We start from the raw sequence: 22,480 nt of genomic DNA, 5'->3' as shown, positions 1-22,480 counted from the left end.
AAGTCCCCTGTGATTCTGAGCTGTTGCAGCTGAGGCTGAGGTGGACAGATTCACTGGAGAGTTTGCAGGGGTCTGTAGTTTCACATTCATTCCAGTAAAATAAGATACAATTCAGTCCTTCCTCTGTTGACCTATCTGTTGTTAAGCTTGCTTACTTCAGACCCCATAATTTCTCTCCTCACCAGCCAAGAACAAACTTAAATAAGAAAATATCTGAGCATTATGTCATTATGCAATTAGAAATGTGAGGTGAAGGGTATAGCCAGGAAATAAGTAACATAAGATCTGAAAATAGTCTGTATAATTCTTGTGTTGCACGCCTCCATAAACACAGTGCCACAGTACTGTGACACAGACAGAGGCCAGCGATTGGCTATCAGGTAACACACCCCCTGCTACGCCCACACTGAAACTCTGTCTGGCTCTGGGGGCTCTAATGGTGTGATGACATCTCACTCCTACCATTGTGGCAGAAGTCTTCCTCCCAGGTTATTTGAGTGAGGAGTAATACACACGAACATCTGTCTGTATAGGCCCTTGATTGTTTGATTATTATTTTTCATAATAAAACTTATTTTAGAAAAGAGTGGCATGTATAATTAAATTCCTGTGGGCTTCACTGAGATGATACACAGAAGATTAGTGAACAGTTTTTTCACTATGACTGCAGAAAGCAGCAGATGTGTGACTCTCACTGCTCTCCTGTGACAATCTCGCTGGAAAAAGGCCACTTGTCTGGCACCCCCCAGCCTAAGCAAAAGGACATAACGCAGAAAAGAAATCAATCCCAGAAATGACATCACAGATTACATCGATCCTCTTGTGTGCAAATACATCACTGCATACGTCCTGAAAATCTGCTTGCGCACAAAACATGAGGCACGTCGATCTGGATTCATGGAGTAATAGAGTGATTTGCAGCAGACTGAATTATTCATGGGAAATGAATGCCTGCACCATGAGGGCACTGTCTCTGACTGTCACAGATGCAGTCTCTCTGGGGATACCTGACCAAGGGCTCTCTCTCCTACAGCCCCTCAGCACAGCTGCCAGCACTTCTCACACACAGTTGCCCGTCAGGCACTGCCCTCACCCCTCCTCGTGCCACAGACTCGGGGCACGCTCAGCTCCCCAGTAAGAGTCAGCTGCTGCCCTTCTGCTTTAGTCCGCACTGAGCTCCACTGGGAGTTTAAGTGCCTTTTCTGGATATAGGATAGCAAGCAAAATACAGCAGATGAGACCATACGTTGGATCTATACTAAGCTTTGCTCATGAACGCCACATGTGAATTGCAATTGCTAAATATAGTAATTTCTCTATATATAGTGAAAAAGGTTCAGAATCACAGCAGCCCATCTCATTGATAGGTTTGGTATATATTAAATATATATGGTTTATCAAACCTGATTTTCATGAGCATCACTGATATATTATCTCAAATGTTAATATGAATTTACTTAATCACTGATTTCAAGCATCTTTGGGTTTGTTCATGACTTTCAAAAAACAAAATCTGTCCAGTGTTGCTGTAGCTTCGACTTTACAGTAAGTACTGAACATATTGCACGTAGAGACAGCCTCCAGAGTCTCCACTTTTCAAATCTTAGCCATTTCGATGACAAACCTCAGGTTAGTTTGCCTCAAGCTGCGCCCCACTCCACATCGGCCCCAGCCTCAAACTGCGCCCCACTCCACACTTATTCTTTTCACACTGTTGCTCCTTTGTTTAGCCGTTGCCCCCCCAGCTTGCTGACCTGCACCCCTGGCGCTCCTGATGGCTGCCCTTGAAAACCCGAGCAGTTCTCTTTTCATGGGGCTCGCCATTCGGTTTCCTGCTGTAGCTGAAGCTCCCTTTTCCCGACTGAGGGGCTACGTCTAGCAGCCTCCTTTCCCTAGGGATGCGGTTAGCCGGCTTCTCCTCCCGCCGACGCACCTCCCCATTTCATTCTCTTTTCCATCACTGACCTGCCTGAGCTGCTTCAGCCCTTCTGGCCAGTACTTCATTATTGTATTAGCAGCTTCTTTCACTTTTCACTCTCCCTGTGTCTCAGAGCTCCCACATCCCTGTCAGTCGAGTCTCTTGCGCCTGGCCTCTCACTCATCATCACTGAGCCAGCCGCGCCACTACCATCTCCTTCCCAGTGACTAGACTGCCAGTGACACATTTGCGTCATATGTGTGAAGCACAGCTAATTGGGATCCACCTTTAACTTCAATCACGCAGCAGATAATGTCACTCCACCTGTTCCACACATTTTTTAGAAAGCTCAGCCCATTCTGAACCTGCACGCCTTATTCAGTAAAAAAAGTCATGGTGAACAAGCACTGTCACACTGTGTAGCTGAGTATGACTCAGCACATGCTTTTAGCTTCTTCATGGAGAACAAATTTGCAAAGTCATGCCGCAGAGAACAAGACTAAGAACAGAGAACAAGAGGTCCTGGCTGGGAGGACAGATCAGAAGGTTGCAGGCCGGGATTCTTCAAGGTCACACGCCTGCCTCTAGCTGACTGATTCTGCCACAGAACCTGCCTTATCTGCGAAGAAATGAAGATTAAAGGATTGGCTGTACTTCTTTTAAAAGGCACATGCAAGCCTTGCCGGCCAGATTAGCAGCTAAATGCTGAGAATGAACCTCAGATTGCCAGAGGTCACAAATGAGGAAATACGTCTGACAGAGATATTCATTTTCAATGACATTTCAGGTATATATTGCCTAAATCTACTGATATTTAATTAATTCTTTAATGCAACTGAAATAGTTTTCATTCACTTTTCATATAGATTTCAATATATGTATCCAGACATTTTTAAACACTGCAAAATGTAGTCAAATTTTGCTTTCAGACTAGGTTTCTCCAGGATTCATTTCCATGTGGGGTGTGCCATGTGTTCATGACTCAGCTAATTTCCATGAACAATGACTCTCGTCTCTGGCAAGCAAGGGGAAGAAGAAATGTTTAAACCTTTGAAGCCTTTCTGAGCTTTGTCCATGTGATCAAGACTGGTAATCAGTTTGGAAACAGAGCTGCAGGGAGAGTAATACAAAGGCAGACAGAATGTCAGGCTATGAAGTTAACACAACAAAGGGAAACAATGCTAGAATTGTGCAAGACACTAGTAAGACATGATCTGGAACACTAACAGTCTAAAAGATTCAGCTCAGGACTGTGAGGGGACCTGATACAAGTGTTCACAACCCACACACATTGACAAAGTCAGCCCAGAATGAACTGTGAAGCGCAGAACAGAGGGCACAAAATGACATTTTGTGGAAGTGTACTAAAAACCGAGAAGAGGAGGCAATTCTATCCATTCTATCACAAGCTATCCAGCCATGTTGTTAAAGTCTATACCCTGACTTCCTTCATGACACATCTGGATGAGGTCATCAGGTCAATAAGCTACTAAGTGGGACATGGAGCAGATAGGCTGAATGAATCCTTCTCGTCTGTCTTCTGTTCTTGTGTTGGCTCAGCGTCCCTGTATCGGAAGGCAGTGTGATGTGTGTTTTCTGCACTATTATGAGAACAAGCCAGCCCTGCAAGGCAGGTGGGCCAGCCCAGAGGAGAGATGCCCCCCACATACTCCGTGGGTATTCCTCTGTGGCCAGTGTGAAGAATCAGGAATCCTCTCCCCTTTACAGCTTGTCAGTTATTTGCTAATAACTTGTCAGTTATTGCTGGGCTAGTAAATACCCAGCCATCTACATTAGAGAAACAGGAAGGAGACTCGGAGACCGCTTCAGAGAACACGTCAGGGCTGTGAAGATTAAAGATCTCTCCAAGCCCATTGTTTCTCATTTCACCTCTGACGGCCACGACCACTCTAATCTCTCCGTCTGTGTTCTCAAAGACGGTTTTCCGAACTCATACATCAGAAAGACCACCGAAACTAAAATTATTCTGCAGTTAGGATCACACATACTCCCTTCCCTTAACGACAGATTACTGTTCTTTTAAATTTTCTCCATTCATTGGAAATTTCATTTCACACCTCTCTGCACCCATTCTGACTTCACACCTCTTGATTGGCCTCTCTTTCTGTCCCTGCTCCCGCCTCTCACTCCTCCTCCCTCCCAACCTTTGTTCTCCCGCAACTTTACCTTTGCCTACTGCCCTGTCTCTCTCACACCTGAAGAAGGCTCCACGGCCGAAACGTTGTGTTCTCTTTCTTCTTTTTTTCAGCATGGAATAAACCTATTACTAGTTATTTGCTAATTCTACTGAATAAAGTTTCCTATTAGTCTAATCAAGCAAATAGCTTGAGATAAAAGGATCGATTAGTCTCCACAATTTAAGATGGGGAACACAAGGACCATGGACCCAGACTCCCACCCAACTGGTTTTCTTTGGGGGGCAATTAGGCAGAAGGAACTGCCTCTGACAGTTTCTGTGCTGTACTCTGGACTGTAATCATGTGGTGTAATCAGGTGCCAATCAGGAGGCAGAAACAGCAGGTCCGGTTACACAGTTGGCACTATCCTCTTATCTCCTCTCTGTGCCTTTCTGGCCCGTCTCCCAAGTCCTCTGCCTTTCCCACGACACTCCACTCGGGCAGCATTGTGTCTGATCAGGTTTCCTCTTGTCTGTACAGGGCTCTGGCTCCGTGCTGCAATCAGCAATGTTCCTATCACCTTACCTAGCCAGCTTCACATAATGAGGGCACACACAATAGCAGAACTCAGGTCATTTCTGCATCCTTGTCAAGCCAGGCCTTGCCTGTTAGCTTACTTTCAGACTTTAAAACATCAAATAGCACCCCTGTGGAAACAGAAATTATGCTTTTGCCATATATTGTGCTTTAGGGTGCCATTTTTGGGGGGTCTGGAAAATGCAATCCTCTAGACAACTACAATCAAGCATTCCACTACCAAGAGACTCCTGCAAGTAAACTCTGTTGTCATGAAGTGAAACACTGTGTCGAATCCCTGTTTCCAAATGGCTCTGGTCACGGAAGGCAATGCTGAGCAGATCAGAGCTCACTCCTGCTGGTGTCTCTCAGCGTCAGTGCACCTGACTGTAGCTCGGCCCCAAAGCCACCTGGAACACAAGGCTGTGTAGGAGCGAATGGGATATATGTACAACAGAGGTCTATGCAAGTTTAGGCCTAGAAGGCCAATCATGTCTTTCTCTGCCCTGACAGGGCTCTTCTGACATGTTGATCGAGCCACTGAAGCCAGAAGCAGGACACTGTGTCCCAGAACCTGACATCATGAGGGAGCACAGACCAGACCGACACCTGCAGACCCACACCTCAGGAGCTGAACGTGTTCAGGATGTGAGCAACAGTGAGACAAATTCCAGGCATAGTGCCTGAGCAGCTGTAGTCACTCAGGGCAATGTGTAGCCCTGTGATTTAGTGGACCCTCCTGCCTCTCTCTTCACAACCCAGCAGTGGAGATCAGAGTCCAGGAGAGGCTGAAGCCTTAGGCATCACGAGGATCAGGGAGCCCAGCAAAGGAAACAGTGAACAATTCTACCTGGACAGGGAGTTCCTGAAGATTCAGTGAGGAAAACAACTATGGCACATACTGTATACTGTGTGTACATAAAAACCAGACAAACCTGTTTCAAAAACATATAACTTCTACTGATAAATACAAAAAAGGATTCAACTGCTACTCCAGGTCTGTCTTGAAGGGCCAGGAGGGATCTAAAAGGGACTGTGATGCAGAAGGCAGACAGGAGATAAAGTTTCACCTGACTGACACTCTCATTGCACACCCTGATCAGACACTCTCATTGCACACCCTGATCAGACATTCTCATTGCACACTCTGATCAGACACTCTCATTGCACACCCAGATCAGACACTCTCATTTCTCACTCTGATCAGACACTCTCATTGCACACTCTGATCAGACACTCTCATTGCTCACTCTGATCAGACACTCTCATTGCTCACTCTGATCAGACACTCTCATTGCTCACTCTGATCAGACACTCTCATTGCACACCCTGATCAGACACTGTGCTTTTGGAGTGGAGACAACAAATATATTTGTTTGTCTGTATCATTCACACATGTGACTGCAATGGTGCAGTCAGCTTCCCAAGCAGACAGTCCGGATTTCAGCTTGGCTCTGAACATTCACAAGCACTTGAGGGCCTAAACTCCCACCCGGCTCACAGACCACGAGTTACTGTTAAATGGTTAACAGCTGGAGCAGGCCTGCAGGTTCCCAACGGACAAAGGGACAAAGAGGAAAGGCCCTGAAATCAGTTTACAGTCTTGGGAAAGAGAGAACTCCAGGGCCCACAGAGCCCATGATGGCCCAGTCACAGACAGGAGCTCTGTGTGCTGCAAACAAACACCAAGCAGAGCTGGCAACCCGATAACACAGCCGAGCACAAGGTCCCCTCCCACCCACACCCTGGAATGTCAGCTTGGCTGCTGTGGCTTTTGTTTGCCTTCTCACAAGACCCTGGCTCCTCACAGGCCTGCTGTTTCCTAAAGACAAGAACCCCTGTGTCACTATAGCAGAAAATGGGATATTATCTTCATATTATCATGTGATTGCTTGCAAAACTCCATACGGCTAGAAGCCTTTTGCATGTGAAAAACTGGCTTGTAATGCTGTATTTTCATAAACCCTGAAACAATGAAGGAAATTCAAACCATGACTGAAACTGTTAAAAGTCCTGGAACTGTAGGGTAAAGCAGAATTCCTAGCCTAAAGGTACTGTATGCTTTGATCTGTACTTCATGCAATCTTAGAGGTCAGGCAGAGGCAATCTGAGCTGAGCCCCTTCCCACACAGCTGAGCCATCACTTGTACGTGAAAAAAATTAAAACAGACAGCATTTCATATGAATTCAGTGCAATCTAATGTAATTCTCAATATACACGGTGACTGGAGGCTGTTAACAATAATATTTTTTTTCTGCTCAGTCCTTGTGATTAAGATTAAAAACCAGGATGCAGTCTCACCAGTTTGAGAAAACTAAGCTTACATTCCAATAACAATAAGCACATTAAACCATAGACCCATTTTTACAGAAAGAGGCCCTGAAAACATTCTGAGGCACCAAGAGGCTTGGCTTACAGCATCAAGCTGCTTTACAGCATCAAGTGCTTAATTACTGTATGTACAGCGAATCATATGACTGTCCTGAAATATTCTAAAGCCTACTTAATAAGATCCCGTTTGTCAACAATTTTTCTTCTCCGTATCTGATCTTAAAAGAAGGTCATTCTGTAACATTTATTTCTGTCTTCCTGTTCCTTTGAATTATTCATATGCTGCCAAGAATTAATCCGCGCCCAGCGGCCCGGGGCAGAGAGATCGGGAGTGAGGATGTCAACATCGCTCAGAGCCACGATCTCCGTCACCCGAAGGGCTCTTCGGTACACGCTGAGAAACTGGCGTAGGAGGTCAGCCTATTTTGGGATTGTTTATTGCTTTGTTGACGTAACAGTACTGAGCACCTTTTAAACGCAGAAGCACAATACAATGTAGATTGTTATTATTCATAATGCACACCTCTGTTCAGGAGACCTCTGAGGTTAGTAATTCGGTCCACACGAATAACAGGCACAATAATTTCATCAAGAGTCCCATCTGTAACAAATTGGGAATAATAGCAATCTCCTTCCCCAGTTCATCTTAAATTCCTATTTTTACACCCTCTTCAGGGCAGAACTTGCCGGTGGGTGAGGGCGGGGCTACGTCATTTCCCGAAATCGCTGCTGTGGAATTCTGCCCTCGAGTCGGGCGGCTTGGTCTAACAGTTCCGCGTTTCAGCAGCATGAATAATCGTCGGATAATAAAACAAATTTAAAAACCACATTTTCCCAGTTTCCCTGACGTTTCGGCGAAGCATTCCTAGGAGGCTAGGAGACTACTAATCGTGTCACCGTTGACAGGCGATGCCGGGGACAAGGGCAGTGTAGCCCTTATTCACAGGGGGTACTCAGCCGCTACCGGCTGGCTGGACAGAGAGCAAGAGCTGCTGCTGAATTCACACTTCCGACTCGCTGAAGTTAAAGCAAACCCGGAGCCGCGTCGCACTGAGACGCCGAATTCATGCTCTCTGCGCGCCCTGGGTCTCCACGAAACTAGCAGAGGCGAATCTGTATGTTAGGGACGTATTCGCACCAAATATTATCCTCAATATTCAATATTCAAAATATAATATATTATATTCAAATATATTAATACGTTGCAATTATATATTTATACATTATGAAAATTCTGAAATCGAATTCTGAAAATGAGGTAGCCTGCCTATAAATAAGTATTATACATACAGACTGTAAATGATATCCACAATCGGTTACATACTTAACATTTGTATTGGACAAATCTGCATATTTTCAATTTCAAAGAGTTGCTCTACGTCAGCGTCATTATTTCTCGTGTCTTCGTGTCGCTCCCAAACTGCCATGCAGCACGCGAGTCCCTGTGCATGAGATCCGCCCCTTTCCATTGCGAGTGGGCTGTTCCACAGCGTCGTGACGTCATGCATGATGCAAGAGTGGAAGGTATGTCTGTGTCTCCGCCGCGCGGCAGAGCTCTCACTCTGTCAGCGCGTGCAGTTGGAGCCCGGTGTGTCTCACGAGCTCCAGTTCCCGGACCTGTCTTCTGTGTAGATCGGTTTTTATTTTCTGAACTTTTCTAGAATTTGTATCCCTTGGCTTGCTGGTTAAAAGTTAGCAGATGGCTGAAAAAACGGCGCTGGACGTAGACGCGAAACGCACCTCCAACGGGGAGGTGTACCAGGAGGAGGGGGTGGCCAACGGCGCGGAGGGGCACAGGGAGCCGGCCCGCACGGACACCGCGATGGACAGGGTCAGGCGCGCCGTCCTGGCCAACCTGATGGTGATCCTGACCGTAGCCGGGGTCATCGTCGGCGTCTTGATTGGCCTCGGGGTGAGGAACGCGGAACTGAGCCGGACCCAGATCATCTATTTCGGGTTCCCCGGCGAGCTGCTGATCCGCCTGCTCAAAATGATCATCATCCCCCTGGTCGTGTGCAGCCTGGTGTCCGGCGCCGCCAGCCTGGACCCCAAGGCCCTGGGCAAGCTGGGCGGCTGGGCGATGCTCTTCTTCCTGGCCACCACCTTGATCGCGTCAGCCATCGGGGTGGCCATGGCCTTCATCATCCAGCCGGGCAGCGTCACGGGAGCCAAGCCCAGGGTGGCCGGACTGGACGATGGGGTGCCCGAGTCCAAGGAGGTGGTGGACTCCTTCCTGGACCTGATCAGGTACGGGTCCCGCCGGCAGCGCCAGCCGGCTCGGTCCGCTCCGAGCGTCTCCTGGCAGGGCGACACGCTGTGTCTTCGCTCGTTTTCAACAACGTGTCCGCGTTTGCCTTTGTACCCCTGCGCGCGTCAGGCAAAGTTTGTGTTGCGTTGCGTCAGCCAAGTCTGAGCGCGCGTGCTGGGATAGCCTTCGCTCGCGCTGCTTCACCCGCGAGTCCGGTGTCACTCTGCCGGCCCGTGTCCGGGTGTGCTGCACGTACCGGGCGCCTCTTGTACACACAGGCACGTTAATGTAAAGGAAGACACTGTTCGTGCCTGTTCCTTCAAGCAGACTGACATGAAAACGTAATTAATCTCTTATCACCTTGTTTTGTACTGCATTGTCCGCTGCATTAATCTTTTAAACAAGCCAAAGTACGTATAATAGCACGTTCTGTACAGTATTATAAATGATAATGATGTCATATCTCCTCATTGACGTATGAAGTATAGACGGTGTCCTATAGTAAGAAAGCAGTAAGAAAAAAAACTATTGTTTAAACGAAAACATCTGTGGATCAGGAGGTACCCTTTGTATGATTTTATCTAGCATCATATTTCTACCTAATTTCTTAAAAATAGTAAATAAGAGTATTTGGGGGGGAAGACTTTGAACAATACGCATTTCTGAAACCTTCTGCGAGACCTTTCCGTTTCTCTGTGAACGAATAAGCAGATAAAATCACGCATCGCGATTACAGCTAGAAGCCTGTGCCGCTCTCGGCGTTGAACACGTGGAGCGTTAACACCGGCTCGCGAGCCAGTGTCATGCCAACCACAAACCAGGAAGTGAAATTGCCAAGTCCGGAGCGCTTCGGCCGACGCAGACGAAACATGTTTATTAAAACGGGAGACAAAAAGCGGCACATTCTGTTCTTTTTGGCACGAAGTCTGCCTGTGTACTGGGAGTGAGATCTGCGAGAGCTATGTAATTCAGTTTGGAGTTGGAGCGTAACAATTAACGACGCCAAAAATGAACAGCCAAGTTATCCCGGGTAAATTTTATCTGATAATCTGAATAACTAGAATAATTTACAGCGGTTTATACAGAAAACGACAACTGCAGTATATAATATCACTAATAGATTTATTCATTTTGATTACATGTAAAACAGATGCTGTGAAAGTATTTGCTGGGGAGAATGGTAATATTCCTGCTTGTTTTCTGGTGGTAGTACAGCAGACCTTCATCCAGGGAAGAGTTCTTGAGGGCACAGATCATCTGTTTGTGTACTGATGTGGGTGTGTGGGGGGTTACTACAAGATGTGCCTGAACATTTCTTGGTGAAAGACAAGACATGAAATATAAATTCGGTTGTCATTGAACTAGTGTGCGACAACACCCAGTGGAGCAGACGCTAACCCAAGCAAGGGGCCTGATGTAGACGGACCGTGATATAGGAATCTGTTGTTCTGGTAATGAAGCTATTTTGCACTTTTTGGGGGGTGGGGTTACTGCCTTATATCAAAAAAAGCAAAAAGCTGCTGATGATCGTGTGGAGGGCGGGGCCAGAGGAGCCAGCGGCTGCTTTACCTGAAGCCCTGTTCCAGCGGCCGGCGGCGCCCAGCAGGACTCTGCGTCCTTTAGCCACTGGACAAGCGCTCTGCAGGTCCGAGTGGAACACGGTCGGTGTGAGACTGACAGAACACAGGGGCTGGACAATCCAGCTGTGAAAGTATTGGTGGTGGTGGAGGGGAGACCCCATTACCTGTAAAGCGCTTTGAGTGGAGTGTCCAGAAAAAGCGCTATATAAGTGTAAGCAATTATTATTAATTATTATAATTATTACTCTGCCTTTCTCCTCCCACCGGTAGTCGTGACTGACTGCTGCACACAGCTGGAGCTCTGTAGTTTATCTGGCTCCCAGCACCATTCACACCACCAGCATCTGGAACTACAGACAGTTCCAGGTGTTATACGTCCGCTGTAAACAGGCACCCTTTGCCTTGCAATGGAAGACCACATTGTTATTATCCTACACCGAATGAGTGCCTCAGTCTTTCCTGAGTGTCTGCCAGCTGACGTCTGGGGCTGAACGGAATGTCGTGCACTTACTGGTCCTTCTTATACTCTTGAACAGGGAAGATTCTGGGGAGACCTGATACAAATGTATCAAAAAAAGAGTCAAACTGAACAGTGAAATGCAAATGGAGGAAGTACGTTTAAAACAGAGAACAGGAGGCACTTCCTTACACAAAGGGTGGTGGGAGTGTGGAACAGGCTGCCTAGCCATGTTGTGGAAGTGGGTGCTTTAGCTTCCTTCAAGAAGCAGCTGGATGAGACCCTGGGATAAATAAGCTACAGGCTACCAGTTGGGCTCGATGGGCCGAATGGCTCCTTCTTGTTCTAACTGCTCTTGTGTGCTTTTGTTGTTCTGAATCAGTGCATCACATGTACTCTGGCCACCTTCATCCAAATGGCCAATGTGCTGATTGCACCCACGAGTATTATTAGTATTATTCCTGTCACCTTTTGTGTTGGGTTATGAAATGTTTATGAGACAGGTGCCTTTTGCAAAAAACAATCTGCATCTTTACTGTAAAAATGTGAATAAGATATACACACAGCCTCAAGCTGTCAACCTGGTGACATTGCCTCTGTTGAGCTCTTCAGAATATTCCGTCTGAGGAATCTGCTCTTCCTGCCAACTCTGGAATTTAAAGTTTCTTTAAAGGTAAAAAGTCATGTTGAGCAGTTGAAAGGAACAAATACTAAGCTGCCAGCAGTTGCATTTTCTTATCGCTAAACAGTCCTCAAGCTTTTAACTTTATGGGATTTGATAACCTAAGGCAATCAAGCACTGTAAACATTGGGGAAACTCCTCAGCCCTCAGATCCTGTATGTTCTCCCTTCAGGCAAACAAGAGACTGAAAACCGAAAAAACACCCCTGACACTAAAGAAAACACTGTGCTCACCTAACACATCCTCTCCTGGCGGTTCATTTGTATCTGTGGTGACATCAGGGTCCTCCAACACCATTTTGTAAAATAGTGCAAGTATTACTTTTGCTTCATAATATGAAAGGGGGGGGTGTGATTATGTGTAATGTGGAAGTTACTACTCCGTTGGGCCCCTGAGCAAGGCCCTTAACCACAACTGCTCAAGGGGTGCTGTATAAATGGCTGACCCTGCACTCTGACCCCAAGCTTCTCTCTCCCTGTCTGTGTGTCTCATGGAGAGCAAGCTGGGGTATGCAAAAAAGACAAATTCCTAATGCACGAAATTGTATAGGGCAAATAAAGTGGCCTTATCTTATGTGGACATGGGCGCCACAATAACATGGCTGGTCCCGAGAGTGAGAGCAGTGTCGCAGGTGTGAGTGGTGCTGCCCGGGTTCTGCTCGCTCTGTGTGGGGGGGTATACAAGGTTGTTTTAGCTGCTCTGGAGTCGTCTCTTCCTTACAGAATCGCAGCGTGTTGGAACAGGTCTCATTGCCTTGTCTGTATCCTGTGGGATTTTCTTAAATTTGGGTCCATAAAAAAACTTCCTGAGCCCTGAACTAGAATACCCTGTAAATTATACAGGAATCAGTTTGGACTTGATATTGTCTAAGAAACACTGAAACTGGCAGAGCTTGTTTCCTAGATGGTTTCAGGGTGTCGGATATCAGCTTCATATTCCCTGACAAGGAGACTACAGAAACCTCTCTTACTAAATTTTATCAACCCACTGCCTATTTGTACCTCGGCAGTGGCAGTGTGTGTCAACATCAAGTCCTTCTAGAATCAGAAGCATGTTAGTTTGGTATTCAAATCACTTTTGCAGAAAATGTCCACTTTCCCTGTCTTCTCAGTTCAGAAATTTACCTAAAGTATACATTCACTCACAGCTCAGTAAAAAGCAGTCATCAGGAGAAAAGCCTCCGGAGGTTTAAGTTCCTAGCCAGGAGGCCCTCACAGAGGTGAATCATGGCTCAGTTGAATGGTGCGCTGGGGTAAATACTGTACACAACAGCCGTCTTGGACCCCAGCTCCACAAACAGCTTATCCACCATCACGTATTCTGCTGACCACAATGAAGATTGGAAAGATGTGCTCAGCTGAGCGCTAGGTGCGTTTGTTTAGCCTGATAAAGGGTAGCAGGACTGTGACTTCATTTGACCCATAGAAAAGCAGATTTAGGCATTCTGCCAATAAGAAAACAGACCACAACTAATGTCTCCTTCAGCGTTTTCTTGAGTTGAAAGGTGTTGCTCAGAGCAGCAGAACAGAAGTCGATAACCTACTAGAAGGAAAGGGATTCCTGGGTAATATGTTGAGGTTTAGACAAGTCACATGCTGAGAAACAGGTGCACTTCCTCTTGGACATGAAACCTGTACTGTTATAGTCATATGATCGTGCTCTGTGCCCCTTGTTTGTGGCTTCAGCAGACCAGCACTTCTCGGCCAGTGAGGCTGTTTGTCTGAGGTCTGCTGCAGGTGAGCACAAACTTACTCTGCTGGAAACTGAGGACTGAAACCAGGAGGTGAAGTAGAACTGAGCCAGGGCTGCTGTTCTGTCGTGGAAAACAGATTAAAATATAGTCAAAGAGTCCTGGAGAAATTATCCTGGGGAAGTTGGGGGAAGTTGTGGGAACTTGCTATTTTCCCAGGAAAGAAAACAATGACAGTAACTGAAAATGAAATAATTTGTGGTTGCAGGAGAAAGACAACGGGCAATTAAAGGATGTTTGTCAGTTGGTCTGCAGACCCTTCTCATCCTCACAGAGTGATTGTTGGTGTGAACAGTAAGCCTGGTGAAGGTCTCATCGCTGCTCTTTAGAAACAGAATCCAGCTCTTACATACAGCCCCTGCTTGTGCTTTCATGCCTCGTCGAGTTTTCAGGTGCAGATCTGAGTGATTTCAAATCGTACTGCTGCGTGTGTTTAAGAATAATGTCAAAGTGTCGCTACCCAGTGTGAAGAGGAAGCTGAGTGTGTCTCGACCACTGTGACGGCTCCACGCGACTCTCGCTCCCTTGCACCAGCTCACGGCTGAAGTGACGCCAAGTGCTCTCGGTCTCTCGGTAGGAAGGCTGCTCGAGTCACACACAGCTGCGTGCACAAATGATAAATTACACAAAGCTGTGCTCTAGGGCGCAATATGTTTCTTGGGTATGAACAACAAGGAAGTGTCTGCACAGACGTAGTAATGATACCGGCATGTCTTTTCCCTGGAGCACAGCTATAATGCGTTTGAATCGGACAGTCTTAGTTACTGCTTGATATTCTTGCTTGAGAGAGGTCGTACTAGTGTTTTGTAAAGATGAGGTGGAAGGTCCCTTGGTTTGAATTCCACATGGTTTTCTATGTACCCAAGATTTCAGTTTGCTTTATTGCTTCTTCACTTTATCTGGACAAGCAGAATATACATAAACATCCAGATCTCCTTTCCTACTGAGGGGTTTCGCAACCTTTTTCAGAGCTTTGCCCTGGACATTGGCATGTCCTCAGGCTTCTAAATGTGGACGCGTTTAGCATTTTGCAGACATGACACAGCACATCCTCCGAGAGGCATCAGCCACTCTTTCCAGGGATATATTTAGCGAGCCTCCAGGAAGGGGCGCTCACAGTGCCTCCGAATGCGCCTGGTCACAGCCAGGCTGGGGCAGCGACCCAGAGACGTGCTGTTAGACAGGGACATGCATTCCTCACCCACTGAGGAGTGTTCTTCCACCAAAAGACAGGAGAATTTAATTTTAAATTTGGTCTTGCATTCCAAGGATTATAGTACTTAGTAACCATTTAAGTGCAGTACATTACACCAGCTTCTCATGTCTACTGTCTCCTCGTGTGCCTGGAGTGCACACCTAGGGCAGCGGGTTGCCAAGGCAAAAGGCAACACATGGCCCCTGCAGCAGGGTTCGGTTACCAAGGAAACCTCACGGGCTGAGCACAGCGCTGTCACCCTTGTGCGCTTGTGGCAGAGTAATAAACCCTTTAATTATTAATTACTTAAAACATCTTCTGGTTAGCAACTTTGCCAAAGGGGACTAGATTTAATAATTTTGTGATTTTTAATGGTATATTAAAAAATAACAGTGGATTTACAATTTTCAGGTTAAGACTGTTGAGGTATGTTACACAACAAGGCAGAAGAACAGTGCATGTAGAGCAAAGTACAACAAGCTCTGACAGTGAGGAGCAAAGAACTCAATAAATATTTAGGTCAGGCTGAGGTGGGGTGGGGCAGGATGGATTCTGCTGTGTTTTTGTGTTAATCCCATATTACTGTAAATCCCTCCGGAGGCAGGGGCTTGCCAGGTTTGAGCTGGTCTCGTTATGAATTTCAGCACAATCCGGGGCACAGACAGCATCCTGAGCTAAAACAGCCTGAGGTAAACAACACACAGAGCAGACCCAGAGCGGAAAGGAGCAGGCTCAAACACCACCATCGACTTGCTCAGCCTCCTGAGCACTGTAGGGCCTTATGCAAGTGCTCGTGTAGTGGGATGATGCATTTAAAAACACAAGGACACACTGGTGTATTAAAGGCAGTGCAGAGCTGGGTAGGCATTTAAATATGCAACCTGGTGCCTGGTAGATCAACATTTGGGATTGTGGGGTAAGATCCCAGGAGCACCTGGAGAGTTTAAGCATGAGTCTGTTGTCAGAGCTGCAGATCTGCTCCTTATTTTAGGTACCAAAAGAAGACTGAAGCACTGGGAGCAGAGAGCACTGGGTAATGACTTGTTCTTGTTTCTTCACAGGAACATCTTTCCCTCCAACTTGGTGGCTGCAGCATTCCAGTCAGTAAGTGTGAATTCTCCTGCCTGAGTCAGAAAGATCTGTGAAGGGGACTGTGCCAGTGAGACAACCTTGCGTTTCCACAGCAATGTCACTCTACACTCTCTAGCCAAAATATTAGGAACAGTCTCAGTCGCAAGTGACTGGTTTGCAGAGTGAAAAACAGAGCGTTTCTGCATTCCCAGAAACATGCCACTGAATGTAGGTGGAGCTGGTGGGACGGGCAGGTAGTCCCACACACTACTGCCCCCCATTACGACCTGAACTGAGGGCAATTCTGGAAGCACAAGGGATGGCAGTGGGCTTGAGATGTTCTCTAAGAGCTTTGTGAGACACCTGCCTTGTCCTGGTCTAATAGTTCCTACTGCTTGCAGAGGCCCAGCATGTTGTTCTGTGCTGGTTCCTAATAATTTGTCCAGCAAGTGTGTTATATTACACTAGCTAATGTCTCTACTGCCATAGTGCACAGGTCCAGAATCTCGAGCACTGTAGTGTGGAAGGGAAGACAAAGCTGTGGGCTGTGCTGGGGGGTGGAGTGGTCACGGAACACTGCGGCTCTCTGGCAGGGTTCTGCCCAACTCTAGTTCTTGCTGGTAATCCGTGTGTCTGTATTCTCTTCCAGTACACTACGAGCTACAAGCTGGTCAACATGACGAAGAACATAACAGACGAAACAGGGGTGTATCTGAACTCTACCATCGTTGTGGAGAAGGTAAGGACAGTCATTGTGTCTCTGCCTGTCACTTCTTTTCTTCTTAGGGACTTATTCTAAAAGGATATTTCTGAAAAAAATACAGATCTTTGGGTTTTTTTTTATCCTGTCTTGAGTGATGGCTTCCTGAAAAGGGCTTGGTAGTTCTGAAAACTTTATCCCAGATAACTAGGAACAGAAAAGTATTGGCCATGTGTTGATATCCTGGTGGAATGGTTCACAGTCATCTTCATCTAAACATTTGACTTTTACTGGGACAATTGGCCCAAACACAATTCCAAGCTGCCATTAGGCAGCTGTGATGGGGATTCTCTGAGCAGGAGTGTACAACTGAAGGCTTGGTCTTGTCTTGTGTAGGTGCCCTTTGGCATTGACGCAGATGGAATGAACATCCTGGGCCTGGTGGTGTTCGCCATTGTGTTTGGCGTGGCGCTACGCAAGCTTGGTGAAGAGGGCGAGATCCTCATCAAGTTCTTCAACTCCTTCAATGAGGCCACCATGATCCTGGTGTCCTGGATCATGTGGTGAGTGTGAGTCTCTCTGCCTCCGGCCAGGTCTCTCTCTGTCAGGTGTGTCTCTAACCCGGTGCTGTGCTCTGTGGTGTGCAGGTATGCCCCGTTTGGTATCATGTTCCTAGTGGCAGCGAAGATCGTGGAGATGGAGGATGTGGCCACTCTGTTCACGAGCCTGGGGAAGTACATCTGCTGCTGCATTGTGGGCCATATCATCCATGGCCTGGTGGTGCTTCCCCTCATCTACTTCGTCTTCACCCGGAAGAACCCCTTCACCTTCCTATGGGGCATTGTCACTGCGCTTGCCACAGCTTTCGGCACGTCCTCCAGGTAGCCCCTCTCCGCCTGGCTCCGGCCTCTTTCTCTCTCTTCCTGCGACCTGTCTCACCCAGCCTGTCCGCTGCCCACAGCTCTGCCACACTGCCGCTGATGATGAAGTGCGTGGAGGAGAAGAACGGCGTGTCGAAGCACATCAGCCGCTTCATCCTGCCCATCGGGGCCACGGTCAACATGGATGGGGCCGCCCTGTTCCAGTGCGTGGCTGCCGTCTTCATCGCCCAGCTCAACGACTACCCGCTCAACTTCATCCAGGTCATCACGATCCTGTAAGTCAGAAAGCGAGCGCGCCGTCTTCTCCAGAGGCAGTGCTGCTGCTACTCGGCACCTCTAAGAGACAGGTGGCCTTCTCGAGGGATGAAACAAGATGCTGACTGCTCTGTTTGTCTCGGAAGGGTCACAGCCACAGCGTCCAGTGTCGGCGCAGCGGGGATTCCAGCAGGGGGCGTCCTGACTCTTGCCATCATCCTGGAGGCCGTGGGTCTCCCCACAAACGACATCTCCCTCGTCCTGGCAGTGGATTGGCTAGTGTAAGTGTGGAGTGCGTCTTGGGGAGGGCAGGCTTCTGGAGAGCCATCGTGCTGCAGGTCTCATAGGGGGCACAGATTCCTCCAGATGCAGTAGCTTGTTTGAGATGACCTAGCTGTGAGATCTCTCAGCCCTTGTCCAATGAGTAAGAGTGGATTTTGTCTCTTTTACCATCCCTGCAGTGACCGGACCTGCACTGTCATCAACGTGGAGGGCGATGCCTTTGGGGCGGGGCTTCTGCAGTTCTCTGTGGACCGAAATGCCCAGAAGAGTGTGGGGGCAGAGCTAACGGAGGTCAAGCTGGGGGATGACCTCCCCCTCAAGGAGGAGGGCACGCCCCTCATCAAGAAGGCCGAGGAGGTGCTGGCAGAGAGTGATGTCTCCAGAACTTGCGAGAAGGAGTCTGTCATGTGAGCTGGCCTCATTTCAAAAACACTACCTTCACCTCAGCGGCAGTGGCTCACAGAAGAAGAACAAACTGCCAGCTGATGATATTTTGCGAAGTGTCAATATTTTTAAGAACCCAGAAATGTCAAGAGCCGTCAGTGATGTTGATTCAGTCTCGCCCCTCCCCTCTGGCCGTGGGTTTTTAAGGGTATTAGATATATCGGTCATCCTCCATCTTATGTCAGCATCTTTTTTTATTTATTTTTATTTATTTTTTTAGGAAATTACAGAAGGCACATTCTAAATTTTCTTTTTGCAAACAGTTCCCATTTCTCTGAAGAGCATATTGGTCTGGAAGAATGCTGCCAGTAATCAAGGATTGATGTTTTCTGACAGTTAGCCAGTGAGCTGTTCTGTTGTTGAAATCTTTCTCCTGGTGAATGACTTGATTTATTGTATTGTAAGTTGGTGAACTTGGGTGAAAAGGATTTCTGTCTCTTTTTGTACTTTTACCACAACCCAACGTGGGAGACATGCTGCTCCTAGTCCTTGCGTTTTCAAACGCACCAGAAGAGCCAAGACTACACTGCAGGAGAATCTGCCTCTAAGAGGCTTTACTAGGTAAGGACAACTCCGGTGCTCAGAAGCAGCTAACATGAAGAGAAAACTGAAATGCCGGATGACTCAGCTTGTGGAACTTCCAATCCACTCCGTTTTGCTACCACAGGCCTTCTGATCTTTCTGTTGATAATTATGAGGAACAGTCAAGGAGCTGGTTGTATCGGTAGTTCAGCAGAGCAAATGGGCCAGCCCGAAAGTCCAGCAGTTCTGTTTAAAGGCGACAGAGACAGTGGAGGAAAACAAGACTGGGGAGCTCTTGGACTCGGGAGAGTCGCTGAACTCTCTCGACTCGGATGTTATCGGTTTTGTGACTTATCCTCTTTTCCAGGGTGAAGTACAGAGTGAACATGCTCTCGTAGAATATTTCTAATCTGAGGGACAGATAGTGCGTGAGCTTGTGGATAGTGGGACAGGTCTGGATTCCTAAATGTTGCAGCTCAGCTGGTGGGCCCACAAGAACCTGTAGCGTTACCCTTAAGGCACTGACACCGTTCTCTCTGCTGTTGGCATCCTGACAGCTTCTCCCCTGGTCCAGGATTCTGGGCTTTCCGTGCCCACCTGCTAGCACAGGTCAGCTCCACTGTGGGAGACGTCATGGCAATAATTCTAAAGTCACATTTTCTTTCAAAAACATCAAGTTTAACCATGTATTGTCAGAACGCTGCTGGTGTGCTACTGGTGGCAGGATAGATTCTAATTCTGTGTGGGACGGACGCGCAGCAGCTGTATTCTGCCCAGTGCGCTGCTGCGTGTCGGCACTGTGAGATCTGTGCTGGTCTGGCTCACCAGGGACGGCTGCTTAAAGTCTCCCTTTCCATTGGCTGCCCTGGTGAAGCAGAGATCAGTGCAGATTTTGAGTGAAGATTTCTGTAACGTGTTTCCTCTTGCTGTGTACAGTAGTTAATAAGTCATAAACAATCTACAGTTAAAACAAATTCAGATGTCAACAATGGAGAAAACGGTTTCTGATGCAACATTATTCGAAGCCTTTTTCAAGGCCAAAGGTCCTTACAAATTATTTCTGCTGGATTATGTTAAACTTACGAACTGTTTCTGGTATTTATATAGATCTTTTTGTTCTATGGCCAGTGATACTGCCATGTGTGTACATCCACATCGGTTACATTTAATCATGTTTTTTTATCGGATTCTGTACATACAGTTGCTTATCCTTAGAATGAGCTTTTTCCCTGTGAAGCTGCTTTGTCTTGTCCGCGGTGGGGCTGTGGTGTCTTGCTGGTGTGCCGCAGGGCCGGGGGTAGAGGAAACCCAAATACAAGCTCAGGACGAACAAGGCCAGAGCGCCGTCTGTCTGCCATCAGCGTGGGCTGAAGCCGAGAGGAGGACGGGCGTTGACACCCAGAAACGGACCAAATCGCTGTGCAGTGGGAGTCATATCTGTCCCTCTGGGGGAAGGCCTGGAGCTTGGTGTTCGACTGCTGGGCCCAGCTGGGACTGCTGGGCCGAGGGGCTTCCAGTCTGTCCCCCCCGGGTGCAAACTGATTCCCTGGGTCTCGTTACTGACGTGACTGGACATTAAATATTTTAATTTCGGGTCGTTCAGTTGATTTGAGCGACCATGTCTAAGGTGTGTGTGAGGCTCGGACACAGCCCAGTTCGTTGGGGGATCCCAGCAGCTCCCGTTTCCTGGGGTCTCATTTCCCTGGAGCGTCTTTGTATTCCTGCTGCTTTTCTGTTGAGCTGTCGGCTTTTCCCAATGCTCCAGTCTCCCCCATGGACAAGGGTGTAACGAGCCCCCTGTGTCAGCTCAAGAACTCCAGGGAGGCTGTAACCCTCTCTTAATGTCTGCACAAACATGCTCTGTCCTGTAAATGTATTTCTTCAGTGTTGCCTATCAGAGCTCTCCTGGCCTGACAGGAACTCGACCGCCAGGGGCTGCAGCAGAGCCGAGCGGCCGGGAGTCTCGGATTCCGCTGCTCCAGCACAGAGCTTCCCTCAGTCATCATCGGTCTGTTTTCATCGGACACCTCTCTTTCTAGATGTTTATTTTAACATGATGGCAGTCCAGCAAAGCTGTTCTTAAAAAAAAAAAGATACCTTAAAAGAAAGATTATCTATGGCTTTAATAAGTGTTATGTGTATTTTGTGAAAGCCATCAAAGAGGTATATATGTTTTGTAAGATTATATACATACCAATGCGCATATATACAGTATATGTGTAGTCTGTGTGAATATGGAAGTAAGTGGATGTATTTCTGAAATGGAAAGTTGAGGTACTGTAATACAAACGGCTGTAATTCTGGTGAGTGAGGGGAATGCTTATGGGGACGCACTGTCTCTCATCTGTCTTTTCCATTCTGTCATGTTCTGCTGTCAATGATTTTTTTTTTAGTAAATTGAGCAAGTGGCCAATGTATGTAAATAATAAAGTTTTTATTGGTGCAAGACTCATATTGTTCCTCTGCCATCTTTTATTTAACTGTTTTGAGATTCCAGTTGGAGCATTTTACATCTGGTGGTATTAGTAATTGTTTTTCATTATTCAAACTCGCCTGTGGAACAATAAAATGTCGGACCCAGTAAGGAAAATTCTCCTGGAATCTGGTGGACCCAGCTTCAGAACAAAACCCCCAAGAGAGACAAAGCAAGGGCAATGAGTAAGATCAGAGTGGAGCCACTTAAGAGTGATGTAAGAAACCACACACGCTATCAAGACAGGAGAGTCACATCATGATTAACAGTATCAGTAGCAGCACTGAGGTCCAGGAGAATTGGGATAGATAGAGAACATTGGTAACTTTAACCAGGGTAGTTTCTTTGCTGTGTAATCGATTGAAACCAGACTGGAAGGGTTCAAAGAGCTTATTTCCAATGAGATGTAACAGCACATTATACAAGCTTTGCAAAAAAAGGGCAAGTTAGATATAGGATGTAAATTGTTTAGGGTGTCAAGAACCATGTTTGGTTTTTCAGGCTCAGGGGGTCACTGCAGCTATTTTAAAGGCTGTTCGTGCCATTCCAGAGCTCAAGCAGTCATTCATGACATCAGGGTGGTAGAGCAGAGGGCTGGAAATTTGATTGAAATAAGAAAGAAGGAATGGGATCTAGTAAACGTCGAGTTTCATACACATTACTAATGCTAAATGTATTATCTTTAAAAAAAAGCTGAGCATTGTATGTCTCAGATCACACCGCACAGAGGAAGAGAAACTTGTCTGAATAAAAGACAGATGAAGTGTTAATAGAAAAAGCACTGCGTTTTCTCTTCTTTGATCTTTTACTGCCACTACCAGATTTTTATTACAGAAAAGCAACACAGAACATGTCCCCTTTAAAGCGGTGCTGGCAGTGTGGATATTCAGGGCGCCTTTCAAGCTGTTCGAGCTCCTCCTGCTGGCCGTATGTCGCAACTGCCCGCAAAGTGGGACGTGGGTTTCTACGAACAGTG

At 47.0% G+C, this 22,480-nt stretch overlaps 1 protein-coding gene across 1 annotated transcript; it reads left to right on the top strand.

Annotated features, from left to right (window-relative positions):
- The first annotated feature begins 8,214 nt into the window (after nucleotides 1-8,214).
- slc1a5 (solute carrier family 1 member 5) lies at nucleotides 8,215-21,479 on the top strand. The gene is made up of 8 exons (XM_006627713.3): nucleotides 8,215-9,211; nucleotides 15,938-15,980; nucleotides 16,597-16,686; nucleotides 17,044-17,210; nucleotides 17,295-17,528; nucleotides 17,609-17,803; nucleotides 17,930-18,064; nucleotides 18,245-21,479. The coding sequence occupies exons 1-8, from the start codon at nucleotides 8,664-8,666 to the stop codon at nucleotides 18,474-18,476; spliced, it is 1,644 nt and encodes a 547-aa protein (XP_006627776.2). The 5' UTR covers nucleotides 8,215-8,663; the 3' UTR covers nucleotides 18,477-21,479.
- Nucleotides 21,480-22,480: the final 1,001 nt, after the last annotated feature.

Source organism: Lepisosteus oculatus, chromosome 3, assembly GCF_040954835.1.
Source record: "Lepisosteus oculatus isolate fLepOcu1 chromosome 3, fLepOcu1.hap2, whole genome shotgun sequence".
In the NCBI taxonomy this organism is placed as follows: domain Eukaryota; kingdom Metazoa; phylum Chordata; class Actinopteri; order Semionotiformes; family Lepisosteidae; genus Lepisosteus; species Lepisosteus oculatus.
This window is presented reverse-complemented; position numbering and strand designations above follow the sequence as displayed.

Bases quoted from the DNA above. Each gene is read 5' to 3' on its own strand.
- slc1a5 (XM_006627713.3), top strand. From the start codon at position 8,664: ATGGCTGAAAAAACGGCGCTGGACGTAGACGCGAAACGCACCTCCAAC. The intron at 9,212-15,937 runs GTACGGGTCCCG...GTTTCTTCACAG, and splicing joins TCCTTCCTGGACCTGATCAG to GAACATCTTTCCCTCCAACT. The intron at 16,687-17,043 runs GTAAGGACAGTC...TGTCTTGTGTAG, and splicing joins CTACCATCGTTGTGGAGAAG to GTGCCCTTTGGCATTGACGC.